This window comes from Danio aesculapii, chromosome 11 (assembly GCF_903798145.1).
Source record: "Danio aesculapii chromosome 11, fDanAes4.1, whole genome shotgun sequence".
Classification (NCBI taxonomy): domain Eukaryota; kingdom Metazoa; phylum Chordata; class Actinopteri; order Cypriniformes; family Danionidae; genus Danio; species Danio aesculapii.
Window position 1 is genome coordinate 36,085,800 of NC_079445.1, and position 27,987 is coordinate 36,113,786.

The following is a 27,987-nucleotide window of genomic DNA, read 5'->3' on the forward strand; positions in this document are numbered from 1 at the left end:
TCACAGCTCCATTTGGAGGGCTCTGAAGAGGAACATCATGTCCGTGTTAACAGGCGACATAAGAGATACAGAGGGCTTTTCTCCCTGAGCAGATAACGAGAGGATGAGAGACAATTTGCAGGGACTCATGAGCACTTCAAGATCTGCAGCAGAGGTGAGAGCTTTCAGCTTCGCCGCGCTGCTCAGGCAAAGAGTGAGAAATCACAGCGCCGAATAAAAAGGTGTGATTCATTTGCTCATTACGTTGTCTGGAAGTTAAGATAATTTTTTTTTTCCCAGAGAGATGGGGAGAGGGATGAGCATGAACAGTTGCAAATATTATAACACTTAGTTTGAGGATGCACCATTATAAACTGCAGCTCACAAGATTTTAAAAAAGTCACAATGAGATGCATTTGAAACTAAAAAGCTTCACTTGGAAAAATGTGAAGTTGTCACAACATAAAATTAGGGTAAGTATGGACAAACCCAAACATTGCGGTAATTTTAAGAATTATTTAAAGTAACAACCAACCTATGGCATGATGGCTCAGTGGTTAGCATTGTCTACCCTACAGTCAAAAGATACGCGGTATAAGTGAATTGGATTAACTAAATTGGCCGTATGTGGTGAGTGTAAATGTGAGTGTTTCCCAGTACTGGGTTGCGGCTGGAAGGGCATCCGCTGCATAAAATATATGCCGGAAGAGTTGGCGGTTCATTCCACTTTAGTGAGCCCTGATAAAAGGGACTAAGCTGAACGAAAATTAAAGACAATAGTGTTTGTGGCAAATGCGCATTAAACATAGCTGTAACTATGGCAGAATTAGCCAAAAAATCTTTTAATCTGTATGAATGATGTGTTTTGACTCTAGTCTTATTATTAAAGACATGAACACATTAACTTTAATAAAATTATTGAAATGAATGAAATTAATTTTGAGAGCTGCTTTCAGAGTCCTATTGCTGGCATTGTACTGTTTTCTGTGAGAAAACCCACATCACGGTGGCACAGTGGGTAGCACGATCACCTCACAGCAAGAAGGTTACTGGTTTAAGGCCCGGCTGGGTCAATTGGCATTTCTCCCGTGTTTGCACTGGTTTCCTCTGGGTGATTAGGTTTCACCCACAGTCCGAAGACATGCGCTATAGGTGAATTGAATAAGCTCAACTGGCCGTAGTGAATGAGTGTGTGTGAATGCAATAGTGTATGGGTGTTTCCCTGTGTTGGGTTGCGACTGGAAAGGTATCCACTGTGTAAAACATTTGCTGGATATGTTGGTGGTTCATTCCGCTGTGGTGACCCCTGATTAATAAAGGGACTAAGCCGAAAAGAAAATGAATGAGTGAATGTGAGAAAAGACATTATCATTTTGTGTCCAGGTATACATCATATCTAGGAAACCTTTCAAAATAAAAGTCTGGTTTAAATTAAAAGGTATAATTTGCTAAATTCCTCTTTAATAGTTTTTAAATATACGCTTCATGGTTTCAGTTCAATGGACATATTTTTTTATTATTAAAACTTATTTTGACATTTAAAACAAATCAGCAATAATTTAAAACTGCACAATTGATCAAAACAATAACTGATATCATGATAGAATGGTATATGTAAAATTCATATGGCAGAGAGGTGCACTAAATTACTTATTTCTTTAGGGATGCACCAAAATGAAAATTCTGGGTCGAACCCAAAAATTCTTGATGCACTAGGCCAAAAACTGAGACCAAAAAATTATTATTTGCTACAATTATTTATAATTTAATTTTGAAGGTACTTTGCTTTTATGGCGAGCATGTGTGGTTTCAAATATAGGGGTTTATAAACGGAATATCCAAATATAGCAAAATACTGATCTATTTTGAACACTGACAAGTGCTTTATGCATAGGTTGTTTACACGTTTATTTTTAGATATTTATTTGTGCCATTTTTGTCTTTATTATGATAGGACAGAATAAAACAGTGAAGTTAGATAGAGAAAGGAGGGATGTAATAGTGAAAAGTATGTAACCAGTAAAACATATATTTTAGGAAAAAAGCAATACTCAACAGCAATATCACCTATCACATATTTTTCCAGTATCAGGCATCCCTAAAAAATTACAAATGGAAAAAACTGAATTAAAAATATTATAGATAAAATAAAATAAAAAATTCAGAAATTAAGAAACATAATTTGAGAAAAAAAGAACATGGATATCATAGAGCCCTATAGGTCCAGTGTTTAAAGTATACACTGAAAAAAATTGTTCGTTGGATTTACTCAATTTTTAAGGTAAGTGGTTGCAGACAACTTATGTGGGCTGAATTTAAACAAACAAGTTAAGCTGAGCATTACAAAATTCAAGTTGTTTGCCTAATTTTAACCCATATAAATTGTCTGCAACCACTTACCTTAAAAACTGAGTAAATACAATGAATCATCTTTTTTGTACTTGGGCTTTAAACTTCAGCAAACTCTCAGATAAGACTTTAAAACAGACCTGCAGCACTGATGCTCCTAATTGTGCAGCCACACATGCACTCACTGCTTCCAGGGGAAACGCTCTATAATCTGTCACCCCGAGCGGTCAGCACTGTCTTATTATGACAGGCTGCAGGCATGGTGACAAGCCTGGGGCGTGAGAGCACCTCTCCCATTTACTCCTATCACCATCAGCTTCCTGTCAGAGAGCTGTCAGTCTTCCTGCAGAGTCCTGCTGCAGCACTGATAAACTACACTTTAACGTGCACTTAAAGTGTGGGAGATTAAGAAGGGTAGCTAGTTGGAAATGAGTCTGAAGTTTCTCACAAATGTGTTGTAATATTTTAAGTTTGTGAGGAATGAAGTGCCCAGCCAATCAGAGATTAGCATCAGACAATCTGTTTTTGGAATGTGGATTTTTGGCAGCAGATATCACAGGAGGCTAATAACATTGACCTTAAAATAAAAATGGTTTCTGCTTTTATTTTAGCTGAAATAAAACAAATGAGACTTTTTCCAGAAGAAAAAAAATTATAGGAAATACTGTGGAAAAATTTCTTGCTCTGTTAAACATCATTTAGGAAATATTTAAAAAAGAAAAATTCACAGGAGGTTTAATAATATTGACTTCAACTGTATATCATAGTGCTTTCACAAAACATTACAGTGTAATTCCAATTCAGCAAGTGTTATGCAAATGTGAATGTCTAATTCAACAGAAAAAGTTTAAAACAAGAATAATGGAATGAAATAATAGTCATGTTTATTTATATAGCGCTTTTACAATGTAGATTGTGATTAGTCTTAAAACAAAACCAGATAAAACAAACAAATAAACTAGAATATTAAAATAGCAAGTCTTAAAACTAAAACACAAGCATTAAAAAAGTACAATTAAATCTATCTAGAATAAATATTGGAAAGATGGTCTAAAATTACAATAAAATAAATAGATAAAACTACAATACATAAATAAACTAATAAATAAATATAAATATAAAACACTAGGATAAAATGCAAAAAATAAAAGGACAAAAAACTAAACACGAATGTAAAATAAAACCATAATTTAGAATACAACAGAAACAATAATAGGATAAATCTAGACTAAAGCTGTGTTCCAAATGGCACACTATACACTTACACACTCAACAGCATGGTATATGTATGTAGTGTCGTCGCAAAAGGAACACCAACTTTTCTTTTGCTAAGCGTAAATTCAAAACATTTCTCTAATGATGTAAGACGGTTGCCAAATTAGCTAAATAAAGGGTTGTTGCTAGATCGGATACATTTGAGGTTGGAGGTTAACGAGAATTGTTTATTATTACATTTCCCATTTATTGTATTTTATTAACATCTACCCCCATCCCAACCCTAAACCCAACCATCACAGTAATGTAAAAACAGTAGTTGTACGGAGTATTATTTATGTTATCTATTAAATTACCCAATAAGTTATATTTTTTAAATGCCAACCCTAAACCCAACTGTCACAGTACTCTAAAATGAATAATTATTGTTATACAGTGTCATAAAAAATGCTGCTATACTGATGTGCATATCGCACTTTCGGCCAGCCGCGTATCCAATCTAGACTTTCCCAAATAAATAACCAAACTAATACCTGCCATGAGTATAACCACATTCGGTATGCGGTATACTCACTCTCGTAGAAGAATTTTGCTTTCACAATCCAAAATAAATAAAGTAATCCAACACCAGTGCCCAAAAGCTCTGCCCCTTCCGCTACATGAGCAATGCAGCGACCGTTGAGTGAGTGAAGTGTCCATTTTGCGATTTGGGATGCACCTTATGGCTAAGATTAAAAACAACTAGAATACTGCAATAAAATGAAAATAAAAACAAAATACTAAAATAAAACAAAAAAATACAAATTAAATATCTAGAATAACGATATTAAAGCAAATGCTTAAATGAAAACAGATTTTAAAATACTGCAATAAAAACAACAAATAAATATTGGAAAATTAAGTGAATTGCATTATAGGAAACAATACACGTAGTTTGCATGTTCTCCCATTTTTGCCGTGGGTTTCCTCCGGGCTCTGGTTTCCCCCACAGTCCGAAGACGTGGTATAGGTGAATTGGATAAGCTAAATTGGCTGTAATGTGTGTGTGAATGCAAAGTTATGGGTGTTTCCCAGAGTTGGGTTGCGGCTGGAAGGGCATCTGCTGCGTAAAACATATGCTGGATAAGTTGGCGGTTCATTCCGCTAATGAATGAATGAATGAATGGTCACAGTCCTTTAGTAAGGCAAATAAACACCGACCGACTTACTGAAGATTACAAAGAAGTGCCAGAATAAACAAATGTCTACCTCAGCAAACCTGGCAGGAATTCAGTATCCAAAATCATCCATATTCAAGCCTCAATTCCGCAACTAGATGGCTGTCATTGATAACAATATGAGCTGATTGTTAATAACAACCTCTGTGCATCTGTTTCTGACTAAAGGCCAAATGCATGACCCCATATAAACTCATACAGGACTGAACGTGTAATCATTCCTCTTATTAAACACACACACACACCTCATCAGCAAACACCTGGACCCATCCACAGCTTTACTAGTGCACCGCCACAACAGAAATCCCACCAGCTGGTCATTAGTACTCAAATAAATGGGATTAATTAGAGTGGGATTTATTTTAATGTTCTTTGTTGCTCTCCAAGGGCTGATAAATATCCAGCTGTGCAAAAAAAAAATCATGCTTGTCTTCAGAGTAAGTCTGCTTTACCTGTTTTAGGTAAAGACCAGTTTTGCCCATTTATCTAAAAATATAATGATCAGGATTCCATCTTCAACTCATTTTGAGCCAGGACAAATCCCTGGGTGTCTGATTCTGTGCTTTACAATTAAATTATTATTTTATTTTGGTCATGAAGGATTCTGAAACTCGGGCTGAAACTTATAATCTAATTATTCAATTTCATCAATAACAAAAAAATTATCTCTTAAATTTGTAGTAATCGACACTTCATTGCAGCTTGTTTTTATTTCATCTGGTAATTATTCATTTTCCTTCGGCTTAGTCCCTTTATTCATCAGGGATCACCACAGCAGAATGAATGGCCAACTTATCCGGCATATGTTTTACACAGCGGATGCCCTTCTAGCTGCAACCCAGTACTGGGAAACACCCATACAAACTCCTTTCCACAAATGCACAATGGCCAATTTTGTTTATTCAATTCACCTAAAAAAAGATACAAATGAAATTTTTGGAATAAAACGTATAAATACATTACATTTTTTATTTTTATTTATTTTATTTTCTCTTATTTTTTTAAATAAAAAGGCAGGGGGGCTTTTATACATTTTCTGCTCTGTTGTATTTTAGACAAAAGATTTCAAAAATAATGAAACAAGCTTAACCCATTTATTGACCAATTACAGTGGCAGATTAAGTGATTATTAAAATAATCAATAGCTCTAGCCCTAGAGTTGAGTACTACAGAATTGTTTTAGCAATAAGAATTTCTTGCATATACAGTTGAAGTCAGAATTATTAAACCTCCTGAATTATTAGCTCTGTTAAACATCATTTGTGAAATATTTAAAAAAGAAAATAAAATTCAAAGGGGGGCTTATAACTCTGACTTCAACTGTATATAGCGCTTTTCTGGACACTCAAAGCCCTTTACACATTTTTGGGGGGAAACTCCTCATCCACCACCAGATGACGCTACAGCAGCCATATTGTGCCAGACCAGACGCCACACACCAGCTGACTGGTGGAGAGGAGACAGAGTAATGAAGCCAATTATGGGGATAGTTAGGAGGCCATGATGCACAGAGACCAGTGGGCAAATTTGAAAACCCCTCCTCTTTTTTTGAAGGACATACTGGGATTTTTAACGAGAATCAGGACCTCGGTTTAACATCTCATCCAAAAGACGGCGCTCACTGAGCAGTATAGAGTCCTGTCACTATACTGGGGCGTTAGGACCCACACAGACTGCAGATTGAGCACCCCCTATTGGTCTCACGAACACCATTCCCGGCAGCAACATGGCTTTCCCATGTGGTCTCTCATCCAGGTACTGACCGGGCTCATGCTTAGTTTCAGTGGGCGACCATGTGAGAGTTGCAGAGAGCTAGCTGCTGATAATTTTACATTTTTAACAATTGAAAACATTTGCTAGTAATTTTTTTAAATTAATCAAAAAGCATAAAATGTAATCAGTTAAATTAATACATTGAAATAGTTACATGATTTGTAACACTTTAAATATGGCAACTTGTGGTCTGTAACCTATTACAATTTCCAAAGTAACCTTCCCAACACTGCATGTTAAGTCTCCAGAGATGTTTCTTCACCAAAACATGAACTATTTTACAAATCCGACACTTTGTTTTAAAGACCCTCAGGGGTTTGTGATGCTGAACGTGGTCAAGAGAAGGTATCTGTATTTGACTTTTATTAGATTTGACATAATAAATGGACGAAATATTTTGTTTGGTGTCAAGACCACAGCACTACGGCCAGGTATTAATGCCTCTGGACCCAAACTAATCTTTTTGGTTCATAAAAACTGATGCATGAAATTGAAATGTTCTTACAAATGATATATTGTGTTGAATGAAAGGCAGAATTTGATTTGGCAGAGGTCATGTGAAAGCCTGTTGTTTTATATTCCTACACTAAGGTCTGGCATGATACACGAAGGCGGATTTAAATAAGACCAGCTGTAGATCTGATTTAAGATACAAATGTTAATATGACACATGAACATTATGCAGCTCATTGCTAACACTCATGGCCTGTATAGAGTATTTGTGGTTAGGCCAGAGCAAGGGGTCAAGTTTTAGCTCTATTATGTTTTTTATCTTCTATGTACTGTATGCTATATATATGCTCTAAGTAAAGTGAAAACATCTAGCTGAGATTTATAAAACTATTGTTTCTCTCTCTCTCTCTCTCTCTCTCTCTCTCTCTCTCTCTCTCTCTCATTCAATCAAATAATAAGCTGTTTCATCATGACGTCTGAACAAAACATTGGCCTGTCCACTTGTTGCGTGCACAGATCCTGGAAAACTTGTGCTTGATACTTGTACTGTATCTTTCTGATTAACTGGCTATGGGGAAATTCACATATTGCATATAAAACCCTGCAGATGATGTATAAAAGCAATGTGTGCCACTTCCTTTACCAAATTCAATGTGCTCCTGAGCTTGCGCTCTCACTGTCAGGCCACCATCACCTGATCTTACACACCAGACACAGACACGGAAAGCACTGCCATGTGAACCCATTCGCGTTCTTTTCAATGGTTTGAGCCATACTGACCAGAACACACTTCCGACAAGCTTACGTGTGCGCCACAATTCAAAATAGTTAAACCTTTGCCACTGTGTTGATTAATAACTCTATGTCGTTGTTTTCACTTGGAGTTTAAGGATTGAGCAATAAGCTGGTGTAACTGCATTGGTTTATCAATGCGTTCATGGATTGGGTTCAACCATCTGTATCGTGGCATCTTGTTGCTTCAACAATGACTTGTGGAGGCCTTTTTGTTTCTGAATCTACTGCATACAGTACACCAAACTCAACAGACTGACAGCACTCATAGAAAGCAGGGTTTTGAAAAATTACAGATCATATTAAAGAGTTCACCCTTAGCTCATGATTAATAATAAAGCATATGAGGCATGCTGTTACAGAAGAGAGCCCTTAGCTCAAAAGATCCTAGAGCCCAGGGCTCCCTCCCGTTTAAAGGGTGGGGTTGGAGTTTGAGCTCAGGTGGATCTTGAGGATTCCCCTGCTTTAAGTGACAAATAATGGATTACTGTGCAAATATACTGCTGGCTAGAGCTTGTCTATAATGCCCATTTTGGTTTGTTAAATTTACCTATGTTGAATGTCTTTGTACTGTGGGAGAAAACCAGGGAGAAACCCACATAAACACGGGGAGAACATCTAAACTCCATACAGAAACGTCGGCTGGCCTGGTAAGGACATGAACCAGTGAAGTTTTTGCTGTGAGCCGTGCTGAGTGGAAGGGGGATTCTTCATAATGAAGATACAGAGATAAGAAATTGTGGTTGTTTATGGTGAGTTAGGAATAGACTGATTGGTGGATTGTGTATTATTTGATGGGATAATTAGGTAAAAATTAATGCATATTATAAAATAATGAAAGTGTTTTTGATCTTGCATGGATATCAGCCTGTTTTTGGGGACCCCAAACCAAACTATGCCCCTAAAGCATAATAGGGACACTTTAGGAGTATAAATTACAGTACATGAATATTATGATATTGTGTATTTCAGTCGATTCTCAAATAAAATGACAAAAATGACAAAAGTTGTGTAGATTGCATCACTTGATATCACAGTTGAAAATGTATTCATTATTCCACTATTTAGTTACTCAACCTAAATCTTTACCTTACACTTATCTGAAGCGCCATGAATCATATCAAACATGACTTTCAGGCTATTATTAGACTTTTAAGGCAATTTTAATACCATTAAGAATGACATTTTAGACTTATACAGGGTTAAAACACACACAGTGATTTTTTATTGACCGGGTATTATCATGAGTAATCACATAGGCTAATTGTCTTTAGTTATCTTACCCTGAGTAGGGATTTTGATGGGAAATTTGCTGTAAAAAATATCTAACTGCTGTTGTGAATTGTATCTCTTTACAAAAATAAACTTTGAAAAAATGTTTAAAAACAAGGTTTTTATTGAGATGTATTGTTTGTGATTGGATGGATGTTGGCCCGACTGAGTCGTTTTTTCTTGGACAAAGCAAAATTAAAACCCGTTTAAAATGATTTACAAGACCTACAACACAACATTTCAGTGAATTTAAGACTTTTTAAGGGCTCAAATTTAGTTTTTGAAATTTAAGCCACTGTAAGACCACGCGTACACCCTGTATATTGACAAAAAAAACTTGAGTAGTTTGCATCACATGATATTGATGTTCGAAGGTTAATCATTTCGTTAAACCAAATGTCGATCTAGCCTACATTCTTACCTCACACTCCATTTTCTCTGCTTCATTCTGGCCATCTCCGTCGTTAGCACCTTGCAGTCGTTAGTACTGCATTTCTGCTCGCTCCGTTTACCTAAACACATCAACAACACAGATTAATAGCTTATGGGTGTTTTATGTTCTGTGGCACTTTCGTGGGTGTAGACTACTTACCTGAATGACGTAAGTTAGGCCTTGCAGTTCTATGGAGTGACTTTATACAAAAAGAACCATCCACATATATACTTTGATAAATTACTAGAATTATTATTAATAAATGATCTCAAATATTAAGTACGACACGGTTTTTAGGCCCAAATCATTGTTTCAAAATCTGACACACACACCTGGTTTCAAACAAACTCAAATCTTCACTTTCGCTCTACGGAGCTTTGTTGCCACCATGTGTCCTTTTGACGTACTGCACGTCATGATTTTTATTTTGGTTACTATATTTATTCATATTTATTCCTTTTTGTAGTGTTTTCTTTCAAGCCAACAGTAAATATGCATAACCACGAATCATTTGTATTCCTAAAATTAGTGTTTGCCTTTGTTTGCATCTATTTTGCAGCTACAATGTCGGTCAAAGGTTTGGATACACTTCACAAAACTTACATTAGACAGCAGGCTTTGTGGGTCAAAGTCGACAGCATCAAACAATACATAGTTCATTTAACTACATCATTTACATTTCTGTGCATTAGAATGTGTCATTGAACCAAAAAAATGCCCATAATCATACATTTTTCACCCTAACCCCCCATAACATTTTATTAACTTCATATAAATTTAACACTGTCCAATATAACAGTAAAGACAAAACACAAACTGACAGTCACCCTTAAAAAATTTATTGAGCAATCACGAAACAAAATAATGCAAGAGAGACAAATAAGAGCACTCTTTCATGTTTTTTCAAACGCTTCACATTTATTTATATACAAAATCTGCCACAGAGCCATTGACTTTTTCATGTGTGGAGAGTCACATGAAGAAGAGAAAACCATTTTGTATGTATAGTGTTTAAAGGCTGCACAGAGAGAATCACATGAGATCAAGCGTTGCCCAAAGACCTGTAGCTTTTAGGAGAGAGCAGAACTAACAGCACACATCATGTCTGAGTGAATGAATAATGCCCAGAAACTAAAAGAAATGCAAAAAGGGAAGGCTTAGTCTTGTGTTTAAAGACTGCAGGAATGATGATTATATAATCAAGGCCATTAATGTGCTCCCTAGGAATTAAAAAGTAATTAAATACAATCTGTGATACAAAGATTATTTGACATGGAAAAAGAAAAGAAAATGCATGCATCATATTATAAAGCCCTTTATAAACTTTCAATCATGAACAATCAAGTACAGTTTCATAAATCAATAATTCATTTCCCGATTCATTTTTGCATATTCTATAAACTCAACAAAGCTATAAAAAACACAACTGATAAAACATTACAATATTTTAATTAACAATAGCATGATTGTGTTAGCACCCAACTCTTGAATCGTAATAAAAATAACAACAATAACCATAATAATAATAATAATAATAATAAAAATAAAGCACAAACAGAACAGCTTAATTGGGTAAACATGTTAATTGGACTTCTCATTTGGACTATTTAACTTTTTAATTACTTTTGAGAAAATTAATAATCAAGCTTGGGTTGAAATAAAAATTACTGTATACTCATTCTGACATGTACTTATAAAAATATATATAAGCAAATAAGTGACCTCCTCAATTGAGTTACGTTTAAACGTCATCTAATAATTCTTGCTTAACATATGCATAACATGATTTTAGGGTATGCATACTACTGACATTAAAAACATTAAAGCTCTGTTACACTTTAAATATGATAACCATTTTTAATTTTTGACCCATAAACACTTATTTATGTAATATTTTGTCTTAATGGTTTACATTCAGGGACATGCAGTTTAGTCCGTCACCTACTGCTGACACAGATAGTCTTCAACTAATATTTGCATTTAATACTAAACACTTTGTAATCAATGCACCAGTCAGGCCTTTTCGGGCAGCACAACTAACGCTTCTCAGTAATTGCAATTACTTTGTAGAAAGATCTTTATTAGATGCCTTTCATATCACCTCTGAGGTAGATTGGATGTCTTTTTTTAAAGCAGAAGGTCTGTGCATCTTCAAGCAAAAAAAAAAAAAAAAAGAACAATTATAAACACTGTTTATTAAAGCTCATTTTAAAGTTAATTTTAGAAGCGAGTGAGAAAAACTTTGCAGCATTTAGGGGCTTGATAAGGAAAGTAAAAGTAAAGAAAAAGAAAAGGAAGGGAAGGGAGAATGGGGAAGGGGAAAGGGAAAGGGAAAAGGGAAAGGGAAAGGGAAAGGGAAAGGGAAAAGGGAAAAGGGAAAAGGGAAAAGGGAAAGGGGAAAAGGGAAAGGTAAGAGAAAAAGAAAGGGAAAAAGAAAAGTGAAGGAAACGGAAAGGGAAAAGGAAAGGAAAGGAAAAAGAAAGGAAAAGTAAAGGAAAAGTAAACGGAAAGGAACGAAAACGAAAGGGAAAAGGAAAGAGAATGGAAAAGGAAAAGGAATGAAAAAGGGAAAGGTAAAAGAAAAGGAAAGGAACAGGAAGGGGAAAGGGAAAAGGAAAAGTGAAGGGAACAGAAAGGGAAAATGGAAGGGGAAAAGGAAAAGTAAAGGGAACGGAAATGGAAAAGGGATGGAAAAGGGAAAGGTAAAAGGAAAGGAATAGGACAGGAAGGGGAAAGGGAAAAGGAAAAGTGAAGAGAACAGAAAGGGAAAGGGAAAAGGAAAAGGAAAGGGAAAAGTAAAGGGAACGGAAAGGGAAAAGGAATGGAAAAGGGAAAGGTAAAAGGAAAGGAAAAGGAAGGGAATGGAAAGGTAAAAGGCAAGGAAAAGAGAAAAGGAAAAGAAAGGAAAGGGAAAAGGAAAGGAAAGGGGAAAGAAAATAAATAAAGGAAATGAAAAGGAAAGGAAAGGAAAAGAAAAGCTCTTAAACCTAACTAAACTAGTTTTGTTTTTTAACCTAAAATGGATCCTAATGCAGTCTTCGTTGACAATTATATAATAATAGGGGTGATAACACTTATTATGCATAAGCATAACCAAAGGATGGGTGTAAATAAATCATCAGTACAATAATAAAACAGCAAGCAGTGCTAAAGGTAATAATGGCACCTACAGTAAGTTTAGACTATAGCTGATTGTGGGCAGATATATAACCATATCCATTCTGGGCTTCCAAACTGCAGAAGGCACTTAACGTAACGCTCTGTAATTAATGTAAATGCCACAATGTCCATCAAACCACACTAGATCCTATTTAAGAATAGACTGCAGAATTGAGACGCTTTATGCTGAAGGCTACAGTATGTGAAGCCTGTCCATGAGCTGCGGGTCATGAATTTTAATAGGCTGAGCCTTGTTATTGTAATGTGACTTAAATGGGAACAGATATAGACAGTGTCGTAATAGAGATTATTGAAAATGTGATATTTAACAAATTTCTCAAAATAATAGGTGCACATGGTTTTAAGATAAAACAACAGCTGAAACTAATGCTTAAATGTTTGGGGTCTATAAAAAATGCTGGGTTCCACACAATCGATTTGTTTTGTGACAACATGAAGGAATTAAGTAGCTCAACCAATGCTACAGTCATTTGATTAAAATACAGTACACTCAAAAATGTTTGTGGTTTTTTTGCTGCTGTTCAAACAACTTATTTAAAATAATTTGAAACAACAGCCTTTAAACGTTTTTTAGGGGACAACTTGATTGTTTTATGTTCAATCCACTTAAATTTGTAAAAACATTTAAGTTAACTCAATCAATTTGTGTTGGCACAACATGAATGAATTGTGCGGGAGCCAGCATTTTTACAGTGGGATAAGTAAAGATATCACATTTTAATAACAGTTTCTATCTGAATAAGATTAAAAAATTAAATTTATATGTGTGATGCCAAATCAGAAATTTCATAATCCTTCAAAATCTTTCTAATATAAACAAAAGAATCTAAACATTCAAAAAGTTTTTACTGCCCCGTTTGTTCATTTGAACTCATCTTGCTTATTATATATTTTAAAGGACCTGAAATTCTAATTGGTCAAAGTAAGTAAAATAGTAAAATACACATTCTAATTATTTTTTAATTCACTTGGGGGAGAAAAACACTTTAGTTTAAAGCGCTAATAAATTAATAAACTAATAATTAATCTTAACAGACCAAATGAACCCCTAAACAATAGCACATATCTCAAATATATATCACAATAGTATGTCTACATGACAACAATAAACTTAAAGACCAAAAAGATTTCAAAGATTTTCTTAAAAAGATGAGAACATTGCCAAAATGATCCCTGAGGCCTGTACCATGAAGCTAGACTAGCTGACTAGCTAGTTACGTTTTGGTCTAGTTTGCACCAATTCTGGGTTTTAAGTACCATAAAGGTAGCTCAGCTCAGATATTTCCATAATACGACGGCAACAAAGAGTGTTTAAAATCAAGCTGCTTTCATGTTACCTAAAACCCAAGATTAGTAACAACTAAACTGAAACTTAACTGGCTAGTCAGCTACTCTAGCTTCATGGAACAGGGCCCATTTCACATGAATAAGCACATGTGGCTAAAAATTGCTTTATTCATGAAGTCCATTTGTTGCTTCATTTATCAAGTATTTACAGTAGAGTTTGGCGATGTCCACCAATTTGGCATTGTGCGATGTCTATTGTGAAACATTGCGATGACATCATTGTCGTGAATTAATTATTTATGAATAATTAAATAATTCATAACGAATTAATTATTTGTAGCCCACCGTTTCAACTACCTGACCCGCATGGTCTTTGTTTTACCCATAATCAAATCAGAAATAAATAAAGAGAAGTTACACACAAATTACCACCTGTCAATCACTTTTTCCGCAGGACTCTGGCATGAATCGTTATCGTTATCGTTATAATGGCGTCAACAAACTTGGTTGGTAAAAAAGGTGCACAACCAACAGCAACCAACCAACAATATCTGAGGTTATTGCTAAAATTACTAAGTACAAACGTGAAAGCGAAAGATTGAAGCAGTGTACTGACGCTGTGACATGTTACATGATAGATTCAAAAGACTGAAGAGTCATTAGATAGAGACAAGATTAATTAAATATTACGTTTAACAACTATAGTGAGACACGATCCAGCGGTACATCCTTGATAAACTGTCCTCAGACGTGCACATATACTGCAGCGCATGCCAGAGTGTGTGTGTGTGTGTGTGTGTGTGTGTGTGTGTGTGTGTGGTCACGTCATGTACATTTTCAGCGGTATAGAGTGGACGGAGATCAGAAATGCTTGGTGAAACGCCAGTGTGGACGTGGATCATTTTCATTCTAAAATGCCATTTAAAACTAAGACGTATTAGTGTAAACAGGGCCTAAATGTGTATTTTTCGGAAGCAGGTTCCTGCTGTGACAGGGGCAGGGCGGAAGATCGCAATGCTGGCTCAGCATTGTGATGTCTATCGGCCATCGGCGATGGACGATGGCATCATCTATGGACTCAACCCTAATTTACACCCCGCCTATAAATTGACCCAAAACAGGATTTGCATAATGTAGCAAAAATGTCATTTTTGTAGTTTACTGGGAGACATAATGCTGTTATTTTTAAAAAACTTGCACTTGAAATCGGTATTCAGAGCCTGTTTTTGTGTAATTAATTGGAAAATCACATACAAGGTCTTTAGGTGGTAAACCTGTCATATGTCAACACCCCCTGACACTCAAAACTTTGTCAATGGTCAAAAGAGGTTCAGCTTAAACTGGAAAAAATGAAATACTACAACAACAAAAAAGTTGAATGATATCACATCATGAGGCCACCAGTGATGGTGTTTTACTGACAGTCCGTGTGTGATAGAACAAATAGGACAGACAGATGTGGCTGAGAGGAAACTGCGACACAGGAAGGGTTGGCTGGTCTGAGGAGCACGGAGCAGAGTTAGAATCTGGAACTGGAGCAGGACTGGACTGGAGCAGGACGGGATCTGTTCTCAACTTCTCCGAGATTTTGAATGCTGGATCACCACTGCAATGTGATTATCTGCAGGAAGAACATGGACAGAGAGGAACATGTGAAAAATTATATCATTATTAACATCAAAATTCATGCTTGTTAGCATTAGTTAATGCACCATGAGTTAACAATGAACTAACAATGATCAACTATTATCATAACAAACATGAACAAATACTGATAATGAAATGTATTTTATTGTTTGTTCAGGTTCCTAAATGCATTAACATCATCAACTAATACAACCTTACTGTAAAGTATACCAGCGATGTGATCCCTACAGGTTCATACACATTTTTACTACTAAAATTCTATGACTTACCCAAGACTTTCCAGAACTTCAAGTAAATTTCATGACCTATTGATTCATGTAATGTCCTATGTATACATGGTAAATATAAGAAAAACAATGACGTTCAGTTTTATTACAGCATATCATAAGAACACGCAACAATCTATTTTGTTTAATTTGTTTTTATATCCATGTAAAACTGATTTAGATAATGCTTACACAGCACTAATAATCTGAGAGCATGTATTTGGCCACTGACAGAAAAGAAGTAAAGACAACTAACCTTTATTCAAGTTAGGGCTGCACAATATATCGTTTCAGCATCGATATCGCGCAATAAGTCAGACTCGCAGGATATGATATGTTAAATTGGGATTATAGTTTTATATAGAGTTTATTATAATAGAGTTAAAGTTTATCATCTGCATGCATTTTTAAAGAGACCCAAAAAATACCAATTTTCATTACACTCTTCACTTGTTTCAAACATTCTTTTTTTAAATGAACACAAAAAGAATATAATTGAATAACTCCTATTGTATTGAAACAAGTGAAGTGGGAGTAAATAGTCAGTACCTTTTAATCTTTGAGTGAGCTGTTCCTTTAAGGCCTGTGACTGTGTGAATATTTTAATATTTCAGATTTTTAAACATCCGGCCACAAGTAATTTTTTGTAACTTTAATAAAGATGAAATAATATACAATGAAGACTATGCAGTGTTGATTATTCAATATCTGTACCTGAATAGTGAATACCTGAAAACTAGAATTGACTTTTGTCTTTACTATATTTTATTCATCTTTGCTTGTAATTTATTTGTTATATATTATTCGAGATTCACTCCCCTACAAAATCCCCCAATCAATCCCAATAAACCTGTTAAATCATCTGGTGAAATTGTATTCACATTGCAACATACATCACAGAAATTCAAAATACATAATGTCAAATTTTTCCAATATTGTGTAGCCCTAATTCAGGTATACAGATATTTGTTAAACTAATTTCCATGACTTTTCCAAAACTTTTCCAGGCCTTGAAAATGCCATGACTTTTCCAGGTTTTCCATGACCATATGAACCCTGTCCCTATTGCATTAATTGAAGATGAGCAATCTAAGTTTTGGAGATGCCATAGTACAAAGAGTTGCAATAGTCAAGACCTAATGTCATAAAAGCATGCATGGCCTTCTTCAAGATTTAATATCGCCCCTGTAAGCTACTTTCAGAAGGAAAACAAACCATGTTACAGAGTTGAAATGATATTATATTGGGCTTTTAAATGTCAATGTGAGTTCACTATACTCTAATGACCTCATCAGTCACTAAATCTCAATCCAAGAGAGCTCCTTTGGCATGTGCTAGAATGAGACATTTGAATCAAATCTGCAGAAACTGCATTGTGCTGTTATGTTAATATGAACCAAAATCTCAGTGGTCAGTTCTTTAAAGCAACAGTAATAAAAAAACTAATGAGATTTTTCTTCAAAACTGTGAAGTCCAACTCAATAACACAACTGGACTTTGCCCATTAGGAAATGATTTCTACATTTTCTAAAAACACACCTGCTGTTTTTTTCATTGCTGCAACAATGTAAATGTATTTGTACATGCAATGAATGTACTTGACTGCCATAGAGCTGCTATTCAGTTTTAATGGCGTTTTTTTAATTCACCAAACATTACAGTTTAAAAATGAATGTACATTAAAAAAAACTTACCTATATTGTCTTGCTCTTTGCATGAAATAGAGTAGCAGCAGATCTCTCTGTCTTGAATGGCAGACAGGTTTCTGCAAGAAAAAAAAAAACATTAGCTATTTTTGAGAGTAGCCTCACATGAACCATTTCTAAAGATATGGTCCAGGGTTCCCACTCTTAGCCAAAGTCCAATGCCCTGACTCTCGTTTATTAAAAAGCAGAAATTCCATAGCCTATAATGGGTGGGAAAACAAGGCTCTGCTCTGTTGTGTTTTTACACGATATTAAAAATGCTGGATTTTGACATTTTTTATTAATTTAATAGCTATTATGAGAGCAACGATCAATAATGTATGTCAGATTTTGTAAATAAATTAATAGAAACAAGAGCATCCAGTCTTACAAGTGGTTACTTTGTAGCCAAAGCTCTTGAAATGTATATATTTGTCTTAGTTAAAGGTGCTGTTTGTAGGTTTTTGACTCTTCTAAAGCATAAAAATACCATAATATGTTTGCAGATATTTAAGAAACACGCCAAGTGAACATCCTTGTTTATCTGAAGCAATGCTGAAGTCAGACATTCTGCTTTGAAAATGTGTTTTCCGTGACGGAACGCTGTCTTTGTTTTGGTTCTTTTAACCCGCCCATTACAACTTTAGCCAATTATATTTCAGCAGCCGGGGTTGCCTTGGTGGAAAACCGCATATTTCATTCATTGATTCAGAAAGGCTCTCAAAGCATGCACCCGTGACCACAACGTGACCTCTGGTGGACAGTGGCAGACTCTCAAATGAGATGCAGATTCAGAGTTTCACATGAGGTGATTAATGAGCAAATAATATAAATATTACGAGCGCAAACATTAGGTGAGCAGGTTATATTGTAACCATGTGTCCTAACAACACACTACGCGATGAGATTTGCAGTGATAAGCTATTTGACTGTTTGCACCAGACGAAACACGACAAAAATTTAAATACAGCCATTCAAAAGCACAGAATATGCACTCACTCATGAAACTGTAAGGTTTATAATCTAATTAATACATATTAAACCTCTTTAACATTATTAAATGTACATGTTGAATCACTGATAGTGTTGGTTTTGAGTATTATTTTATATTTAAGATCTGAGGTGAACTATCTGCTGCTGCTTTTAGTAATATGACAATAAATGTCATTTACAATGGCATTCAGACTCACATCGTTAGCATTTAATACTGAATAAAGCACATGAGGTGTACCTGAGGTGATCATTGTCAGTTTTCTGTTGTTCAGCTGCAAGAACATGGAAGCATGGAATGCCGTTTCTAATTTATCAATTCGAGGAGTTGGTTAGAACAAAAACTGTTTAATATAGAAAATGTGCCATTGCTTTTATTTAGAAAACAATTTAAATCAGCCTTTAGGCTTGATTGTCAGGCTAGCTTCTGGTTGGTTTTCAATCTGGCAACCTGCGCTTGTGTTTGTTTTGATCCAGGAATGCAATACTAGTTCAACCACTGGGTGTCAAACTTACATACAGCACCTTTAACAAGTACAGCTTGGTGACTATTCAACTTAAATGACCAGCAGGTGATGAGTGGGAAAGAATATAAATATCCTAAACAATGTGATAAGGCATAGAGAAAATACAATTTGATAAATGGAAACTAAACTTTAAAGCCTCAAACTAAAATCCCAGATATTCAATAACTCTTTAAATTCTGTGTGAGACAAAAAAAATTATATAGAACATCCTCTGATTTTCAATATCTGGAACAAACATTTTAAAATCCATTTCAGAAAAATCCACAACCAAGGGCACATTTAAGGCAAGCATTTTGCCAAAGAGTGTTTTGACCTTCAAATAAGAATAAAAAAAGTCTAAAAAGGGTGACACGATGGCTCAGTGGTTAGCACTGTTGCCTCACAGCAAGAAGGTATTTCTGTGAGGAGTTTCCTTGTATTGGCATGGGTTTCCTCCAGGTGCTCCAGCATCCGCTCTGTAAAACATATGCTAAAATAGTTGGCGGTTTAGTCCGCTGTGGTGACCCCGGATTAATCAAGGGACTAAGCAAAAAAGAAAATGAATAATTGAATAAATAAAAAGGGTGGCACGGTCACTCAGTGGTTAGCACAGCAAGAAGGTTGCTTGTGTTGCCCGTGTTGGCATGGGTTTCCCCCACAGTCCAATTGAATACATGAATTAAGTAAACTAAATACGAGTATCTTAGTGTATGGATTTTTTCCAGTACTGGGTTGCGGCTAGAAAGGGCATCCGCTGTGTAAAACATATGCTGGAAAAGTTGGCGGTTCATTTCGCTGTGGCGACCTCTGATAAATCAGAGACGAAGCCAAAGAAAAATTAATGAAGAAGTCTAAGAATTAATGTGATGCTACGATTTCATCTATATGACAACAATATGAAGCAGGAAATGTTATACAAGTCTCTCTCACGGCCCCAAACATATTCAAAGCTCAAATAATGGCAAACAAAAATCTTACAGCTTTTCAATCAGTTGTTTCTCATCTAGTGCGCTGGCGAGGTCTCTCTTGTTGCCAAGGACAAGTACCTGTGGAGGATAAAAGTACAATAAATCACCCACAATGCACATCTTCAATCTCTTTAGCTTTAAACTACACGTTTCACACTGGCACATTTGCTTTCAATCCTGAAAGATTTATGTATCTGGGTGTTGGTCCTACATCAGAGTGTGCTAAAGCTGTCTTTTTATATTGGTGGATTTAGCAAACATTGAACGGCACTGGCAGAATTCCCATCACTCCTTACAGACAGATAATCAATGAGTGATCTGTTTCCTCTGCGTTGATTTCTCTGCTGAAGATAAGACCTTTATTGCCCCCCAGTGAGGACATCTCGGACCACAAGAGCTGACGCTACAGATGCTTAGTCATGCTCCTTAAAATACCACACAGCAGCTCTGGAAAAGGTGTGTTACGATAGCTGGGCTTGTTGATTATCAGTGGGTTTTGTCAATTAGGTGCTAATAACACAACACAAACTATTTTTTAATTTGATTAGGGAGTGGAGATTCTTTTTTAACATCAACTATTAGGAAATTATTCGCTACATTAAGGGTGGTAAAAGATTGAAAATAAGCCTCTAATGTCTCTGTGTGATGTTTTAGCTCAAAATCCCACAGATAATCTTTTATAATTCTCAGAATCTGCCCCTTTTAGTCTTTGATCCTAATTGTGCCGTTTTGGTGACTGTCGCTTTAAATTCAAATGAGATTGTGCTCCCAGTCTTTTCAATAAGGGGGTGGAGCCATAAACACCTATGTGTCAGCATAGTGGCAGATTAAAACTCTAATAGCAGAGGGCTGCTTCTCACTCAGGGCTGTTTATGCTAATGAGGGAGGGATCATCACTAATGGGCGGGGCTTTCCCACTCTTTGATCTCATGTACAAAATGAGATGTCAAAGTATTTATGCAGACTGTTTTTATGAAGTGTGATTATAAAAAAATAATTTATTTATTTTTACCATTAGAGGATGGCTATATTCACAGACTGCTGCCACACAACTGTGTTTAAACCCCTTATGAAAGTGATTTTTGCACAATAGGTCTTCATTATTATAGCAGAAATCCTCTTACGGGAATGCCTTGCAGCTGTGGTTTGTCTAGCAAGTTGTGTAGTTCATTTCTTGAGGCTTCCACCTTTTCACGATCTGCAGCGTCCACCATATACCTGAAAATAACCACAGAGCAATTAATTTATTAATAAACAATTAATACAGAAATATCATGGTAAAACTTATGTAAGGAGAAATACAAAATAAGCAAGATATCCGCTAGTTAAGTCGTGACGTATCGGTATGGAATACTGTTTCTGGGGCCAAGCCGCTACTGAAATATTCGTTTGTGGCCACTTTTTAATCCTATCACACATTAAAGTGAATTTTCTATAAAATCATGGTGTACACATCAGTCTTTGGACTTACTGCATCACAAATACCAAAATTTTAACAATTTGTAAAAAATTAATCACTTTCTGGCAATCTGATATTAGGCATGGATATATATATATTTATATTGCAACCGTGATTTTCGAAAGTATTACAGTGCTTTGTAAACGTTTATTATTACCATTTGATGAGTCTCCCCATTGAGTTTCATAGAGCGATTGGACCCGGAAGCCGCTTTGCGTGACGTCATACTTAACAAGCGGATTTTTGTACAAAGAAACGCTCAAATGGTGATCAGGGGTCTGCTCTTCATACGTGGATTTCTCAATTAGCTAGATTTGGATATTGATGATTTGACACAATCCAGGATTGTTTAGTTCTTCAAAACGCATGTGAGACTTGTTTTCATAGCAACAGTTCTGGTAGCTCAAACCTGCTTGGGAGGAGGTTCATTTCATATAAACAGGGTTAGATCAGGTCAGTTCAAGCAAAGATAACACTGAAAGTATGTACCGAATTCTGATATGTTCTTACAGTAGTTATATACACTTGGGAAAATAGTAAATATATTTTTAACTATATATATATATATATATATATATATATATATATAAATAAAGTAAAAAAAATATAAAACTTATACAATCTGAACTCCGAAATAAAAGTACAAAGACCGCTCACTGGTGGTTCAAAGAGAAAATTTATTGATATGAACTTTTTAGACACAAACGCGTACATGCAAAATATTCAACTTTTTTGAAAAAGGATAATAATTTATGCAGTCATGCACGTGTTTTCACTGCAAATATACCAGTGATTTGATGCTTTGCAAAAGTTGCAGACACCTTTACTGATATCAAAATGCTTTTTTGATGCAAAATTAATTTATTCAGTTATCCTTACGCCGATTAAAAAAACTTGAGTAGGCCTAGCCTACTATAATAAAGAAAATCTTCTCTAAATGTAGAATTAAAATCCATTGATATGCATTGTAATATATGATGAATACTCTTGACACATGAAAGTGTAAAGCCTGCAGCTCATAAGAAATGTGGAAAGTTATTGCGTGTCATATTTAAAAAACTGTTTACTGCTAATTTTATGTAATTTTGCTCACATGGAGAATTGAATATTAATCATATGATGTCATTACGCTGCTGTGCCATCAGCCAATCTTTGCATTACTGATCCTGATTTCGAGGATCGATAGATCTGTCCTTCACAACACACACAGTGATCTCAGATCAGCTTATCCAGACATTTTAATCTGATTTACGAACTTGTTTGAAGAACCAAATTAGCCAGAGAGATCAGTTGTCAAGATTAAAAGATCCAGGATCTGTCAAATCATCTTAGATCATTTAAGTGAGGTACGAAAAACGAACTCCAGATCCTCAACACAAATCCACCTGAAAGACTTTATTTTGCAATAATGGTCAGATGACTAAACCTTAGCTCACTAATTACTCAAATAAAGTAAATAGATATGAAATTATAATTTGAGGGCAATTATTCTGTTCTCTTCTATAACAGATCATGAACTAAGGCAAATAGTCGATTACAGCACAGAAAAAAGCAACAAGATGAACATTCATTCATTCATTTCCCTTCGGCTTAGTCCCTTATTTATCAGGGGTCACCACAGCGGAATGAAATGCCAAATATTCTGCCATATATTTTACGCAGCAGATGCCCTTCCAGCCACAACCCATTACTGGTTAACACCCATACACATTCACACACACACACACACACACACACACATACACATACACTACAGCCAATTTAGTTCATCCAATTCACTTATAGTGCATGTTTTTGGACTGTGGGGGAAACCGGAGCACCCAGAGGAAACCCAAGCCAACAGGAGGAGAACATGCAAACTCCACACTGAAATGCCAACTGGCCCAGCCATGACTCGAACCAGCAACCTTCTTGCTGTATGGTGACAGTGCTAACCACTGAGCCACTGTGCTGCCCAACAAGATGAACAATGAAACTCATTTATGCATTCATTTAGTTTCATTAAAAGTTTGGGATAGGTAAACTTGTAAAAAAAATGTCAACTTCTATTTTGTAATGTTGCATTAACTTCAAAAGTAAGCACAAAGACACTTATATTGTTATATTATCCAATGATTGCTATTTACAATAAAAATGATCTATTTGAAAAATTCAGAAAAAGTTTATTAATTAAGCATCAAAACTGTTTTGACACCAATAATATAAAATGAATATTAAATGATTAAATGAATAATAAGGTTTTTTTTAATCACAGAAAATTACAAAATTTAACATACAACCAAAATTACATACAACAATATTGAAATAGAGAGGTGTTACGGTGGCTCAGTGGTTAGCACTGTCCCCTCACAGCAAGAAAGTCAATGGTTCGAGTCCCGGCTGGGTCAGTTGGCATATCTATGTGAAGTTTGCATGTTCTTCCTTTGTTTGCTTGGGTTTTCTCCAAGTGCTCCGGTCTCCCCCACAGTCCAAAGACATGCGCTATAGGTGAATTGAATCAACTAAATTGGCCGTAGTGTATGAGTGTGCATGTGAGAGTGTATGAGTGTTTCCCAGTACTGCTGCGTAAAAGATATGCTGGATAAGTTGGCAGTTCATTCTGCTGTGGTGACTAAACCAATGAAAAATGAATGAATGAATATTGACATAGTAAAGATTTTATAATGTTGTCATTTCTCACAATATTTGTTTAAAGTTTTTTTAAATTATTACTGACCCCAATGTTTTGAAGAGTGTATATTTAATTATTATTATTAATTATTTTTTCTATTGACGGACTAGCAAATAATGTATGGCTCCATTTACTAAACCACCACTGACCAATCACAGAGGTCAAAAGAATAAAGTTTTTAATGTCTCAGAAGTGATGAACAGCAGATTAGACTCACACAATGGCGTTGACGCCGCGGCAGTACCGTTCCCACATGCTCCTGAACCGTGGCTGCCCACCTATATCCCAAATCTATGTTAAAAAACAAGATGACATGATATCAGGTATTGATGTATTCATGATCTATTCATGATGTAGCAGAATAATCCTTGCAGATAATACTTGCTTTTATCGTTACGTTCCCTTTGGTGACTTTCCTCATGTTGAAGCCAACTGTAGGGATCATGTCTTCATTGAACTGACCAGACTAGTGGAAAAGAAACACATGTAGACTAGGGTTGTGTAATATGATGATACATATATGAACATATATCCTAAATATTCCTTTATATGTGGTCAATTTATATAAACTATAAATTATTTATTATATATGCACACAGACTTTTAATTTCTAGACAGCCAGCCCAACGGCTTCTAGTGAACCGTCTTTCAATTACAAAATCACCACGTTTAAGATCTGTTTTCTTTCAAATCAAGTGATCTTCACTGCCTGATAGATATAAAATATATAGTGGGTCTCAGATGGGACAAGAAGCACTTCGGCAAATTCCATTTTTCCCTGCCATCTCTTTAAAATATGGAAATGTATTTCACCCCAGTGTTTTTAGTGGATTTTCTGGGCTAGTGTTTACACGGCTTAAGTCTGTTTAACTCATTGTATTTTAATTACATTACAATGTCGACGCTGTAAAAGGAACCTTAAAAAATTTAAAATAGTCAGATTAACCTTTCACCGAACGTTTATCATTGGCTAAAAAACACTGTGCATTTAGCACAATGAATGTACAGAGATGGAACTATACATTGTTATCAGCATATAAGATGACTTTTATTTTGCCATTTGGCTCAGCCCTCGACAAATAAACCAAAAGTGAAGTAGTAGTATGTAGCACTGATAACTTTAGGAATTGTTTTGAGAGATTAACAACTGTGTTTTTGTGCTAGTCATATTATGTTTATAATTAGATTTTTTTAATGACCAAAACATGGCAGATTTGCTCTGAGATGCACATGTTCTGCTCTGGCTTTGCATACAAAACATACAAGAACTAGTATGTGGTCACTTTCATAAGTTATATAGTTATTTTTACAATTTATCAAAGCTTTTAGACTCTCATGATGAATTGATTATACTTTACAATGTCATATCAGCTCTCACATTGTAAAAAAAACTGCATTATCAGAAATCTAAAATCATACAGTCACATGACTTCAAAGGTTTAAAAATAACGACACACACAAGAGGAAGTTAGCAATAATGTGCAGTCAAAGCTTTCAACTTTTGCCTAAAACACCCGTACAAGCAAGTCTTAGAGATTTTTAGCTGCAGTAATGAGTATTTTTGTTCAAACAGGCCAGAAAGTCTCATGACCGACTACAATAGTATAACTGTGCAAGAGTAAAATATTAAAACAAGCAGATCACTTTTGGGTGGAAAAGGTAAAACAAGAAGATCCCTTAATAATTATTAATAATAATTAATAATAATTAAAATCATATAGTGATGACTGAAACGAGTTTAGACACATACTGTACTGTATGCTCATAATGCAAAACACCTGGGTGGTGAAATTGTGTATTTTTATCATTTCCTCTTGTGGTGCTTCTCCATTTCTTGCTATGTGCAATCCCACCAGATCATCGTCATCATGTTACAGTATATATGCTTTTAGTTCAACTTAAATCTAATATGTTCACATTTATCAGTGGTCATACTAAGTGGGAATTGTTTTTATTAATGACACCTGCAAGATGTTGAAACACGAAGTAGCATTTTCTTTCCTCATAAAAATAAAACCAACATGTTTTGATTAGCAAAAGGGTGTTTTTGGTTTGTAAAACCACTGTGCTGCATTGCAGAAGCAAATATGGGAAGCAAAAGGGCAAGTTTTCAAAATCCCCTATGTGGGATAGCCACTGGTACTCAGTCAAGCATATTGCCCAGTGATAAAATCAGGTTTATTATCCATGTAAATGAGATGGAGCGTATTACAGAACAAATATTGTTCATGACAATGCCTTTTTTGTGACATTACTGCTAGGCTTGTCAAAATCATGATTTTTGTGCTGGCAATTATTTGGCATTAATTGTAACTATAGTTTAAAATTTTATTTAATTATGTTTTGTGCATATCACTTAAAGTGAGTAATATTAGAATAATTTATGATAGAATAATACAACTCTTAATAAAAATATGCCTGGGCAGGAATGACATTAATTTAATATAATAGAATATAATATAGTATAGCATACCTAATTGCAGTGGCAAAGTGACATTGAAGCTAAAAATAGCCTTATTTGACTTATTTTAATGCTTTGAAAATGTATAATATAATATAATATAATATAATATAATATAATATAATATAATATAATATAATATAATATCTATGAAGGAAATAATAATAAAAACACCACAATAACATTAAGAAAGCAGCAATAATCCTAAAGCATTAACACGTTTAACTTTGTTGTGAATTTAACTAATTATATAGATTTTGTATATTAAATAATGTTATATTACATTATATCTAAATTATATTAAACTTATATAAACTACAAAAACGCCAGTGGCAATATAATATAATATAATATAATATAATATAATATAATATAATATAATATAATATAATATAATATATTTCCCAGTGATGGGTTGCAGCCGGAAGGGCATCCGCTGCGTAAAACATGTGCTGGATAAGTTGGCGGTTCATTCCACTGTGGTGACCCCAGATTAATAAAGGGACTGAGCCGAAAAGAAAATGAATGAATGAATAATATAATAGAATTCTAACTATATTATTTATTAAAATAGCCATATATGATTTTTTTTTCATATTTTAAATGCATTATAATAAAATCAACCCAGTGTGACTTATTTTAATGCTTTTAAAATGCAAAATATAATATAATATAATATCTATGAAGGAAATAATAAAAAAAATCACAATAACATTAAGAAAAAAGCAATAATCCTAAAGCATTAACATGTTTAAGTTTGTAGTGAATTTAACAAAGTATAAAGATTTTGTATATTAAATTACGATATATTACAATATATTTATATTATATAAAGCTTATTTAAACTACATCACAGCCATCTCATAAACCCTAAAAGTCATATCACTGACAAAATACTGTCACTAAACTTTACATGGTTTGTAAATAACATTTCAAATGCAAACTAAAACGTATGTGAAACATCTCACCCATACTCATAACAGCACATGACTGAGATAAACAGGTTTTAAAGCTGTCCTCCACCTCTGTCTGGCCTTGAGTCATCAGCATGACAGCATGACATCATTTACACATGACAGCAGTACATTATCAACAACTCTGAGATTGAGACTGAGAGCAGACTTACAGCAATCACGTTTACGAAAGTGGTTTTCCCGGAGTACTGAAGGCCCACCAGCGTGAGCTCCATCTCCTCCTTCCAGAAGAGCGACCTGATCCAGTCGAGGAGCCGGTGGAAGAGGGACAACATCTCTGCGCTGCTGCGGGACAAATCCGACGGTGGGGATGAGTCTGTTCCTGCTGGAGAGAGAAAAAAAAATTCTGAAAGAGGAAGCGGCTCGAGTCATGTGACATCAGCTGACGCGCCCCAAACGTGCCGCTCAAC

The 27,987-nt window shown here is 35.1% G+C and overlaps 1 protein-coding gene across 1 annotated transcript; it reads right to left on the reverse strand.

Moving 5' to 3' along the window:
* LOC130237096 (ADP-ribosylation factor-like protein 8B) lies at positions 1-27,932 on the reverse strand. Its single transcript, XM_056467902.1, has 8 exons — positions 27,730-27,932; positions 24,528-24,608; positions 24,360-24,433; positions 21,137-21,230; positions 20,023-20,090; positions 17,558-17,628; positions 9,472-9,562; positions 1-178 (listed from the first exon to the last, which is right to left on the reverse strand). Exons 1-8 carry the CDS (start codon positions 27,850-27,852, stop codon positions 1-3), a joined length of 780 nt encoding a protein of 259 aa, XP_056323877.1. The 5' UTR covers positions 27,853-27,932.
* Positions 27,933-27,987: the final 55 nt, after the last annotated feature.

Bases quoted from the DNA above. Each gene is read 5' to 3' on its own strand.
- LOC130237096 (XM_056467902.1), bottom strand. From the start codon at position 27,852: ATGTTGTCCCTCTTCCACCGGCTCCTCGACTGGATCAGGTCGCTCTTC. The intron at 24,609-27,729 runs GTAAGTCTGCTC...CTTTTCCACTAG, and splicing joins CTTTCGTAAACGTGATTGCT to TCTGGTCAGTTCAATGAAGA. The intron at 179-9,471 runs GTAAGAATGTAG...TTGCCTGAGCAG, and splicing joins CAGAGAAAATGGAGTGTGAG to CGCGGCGAAGCTGAAAGCTC.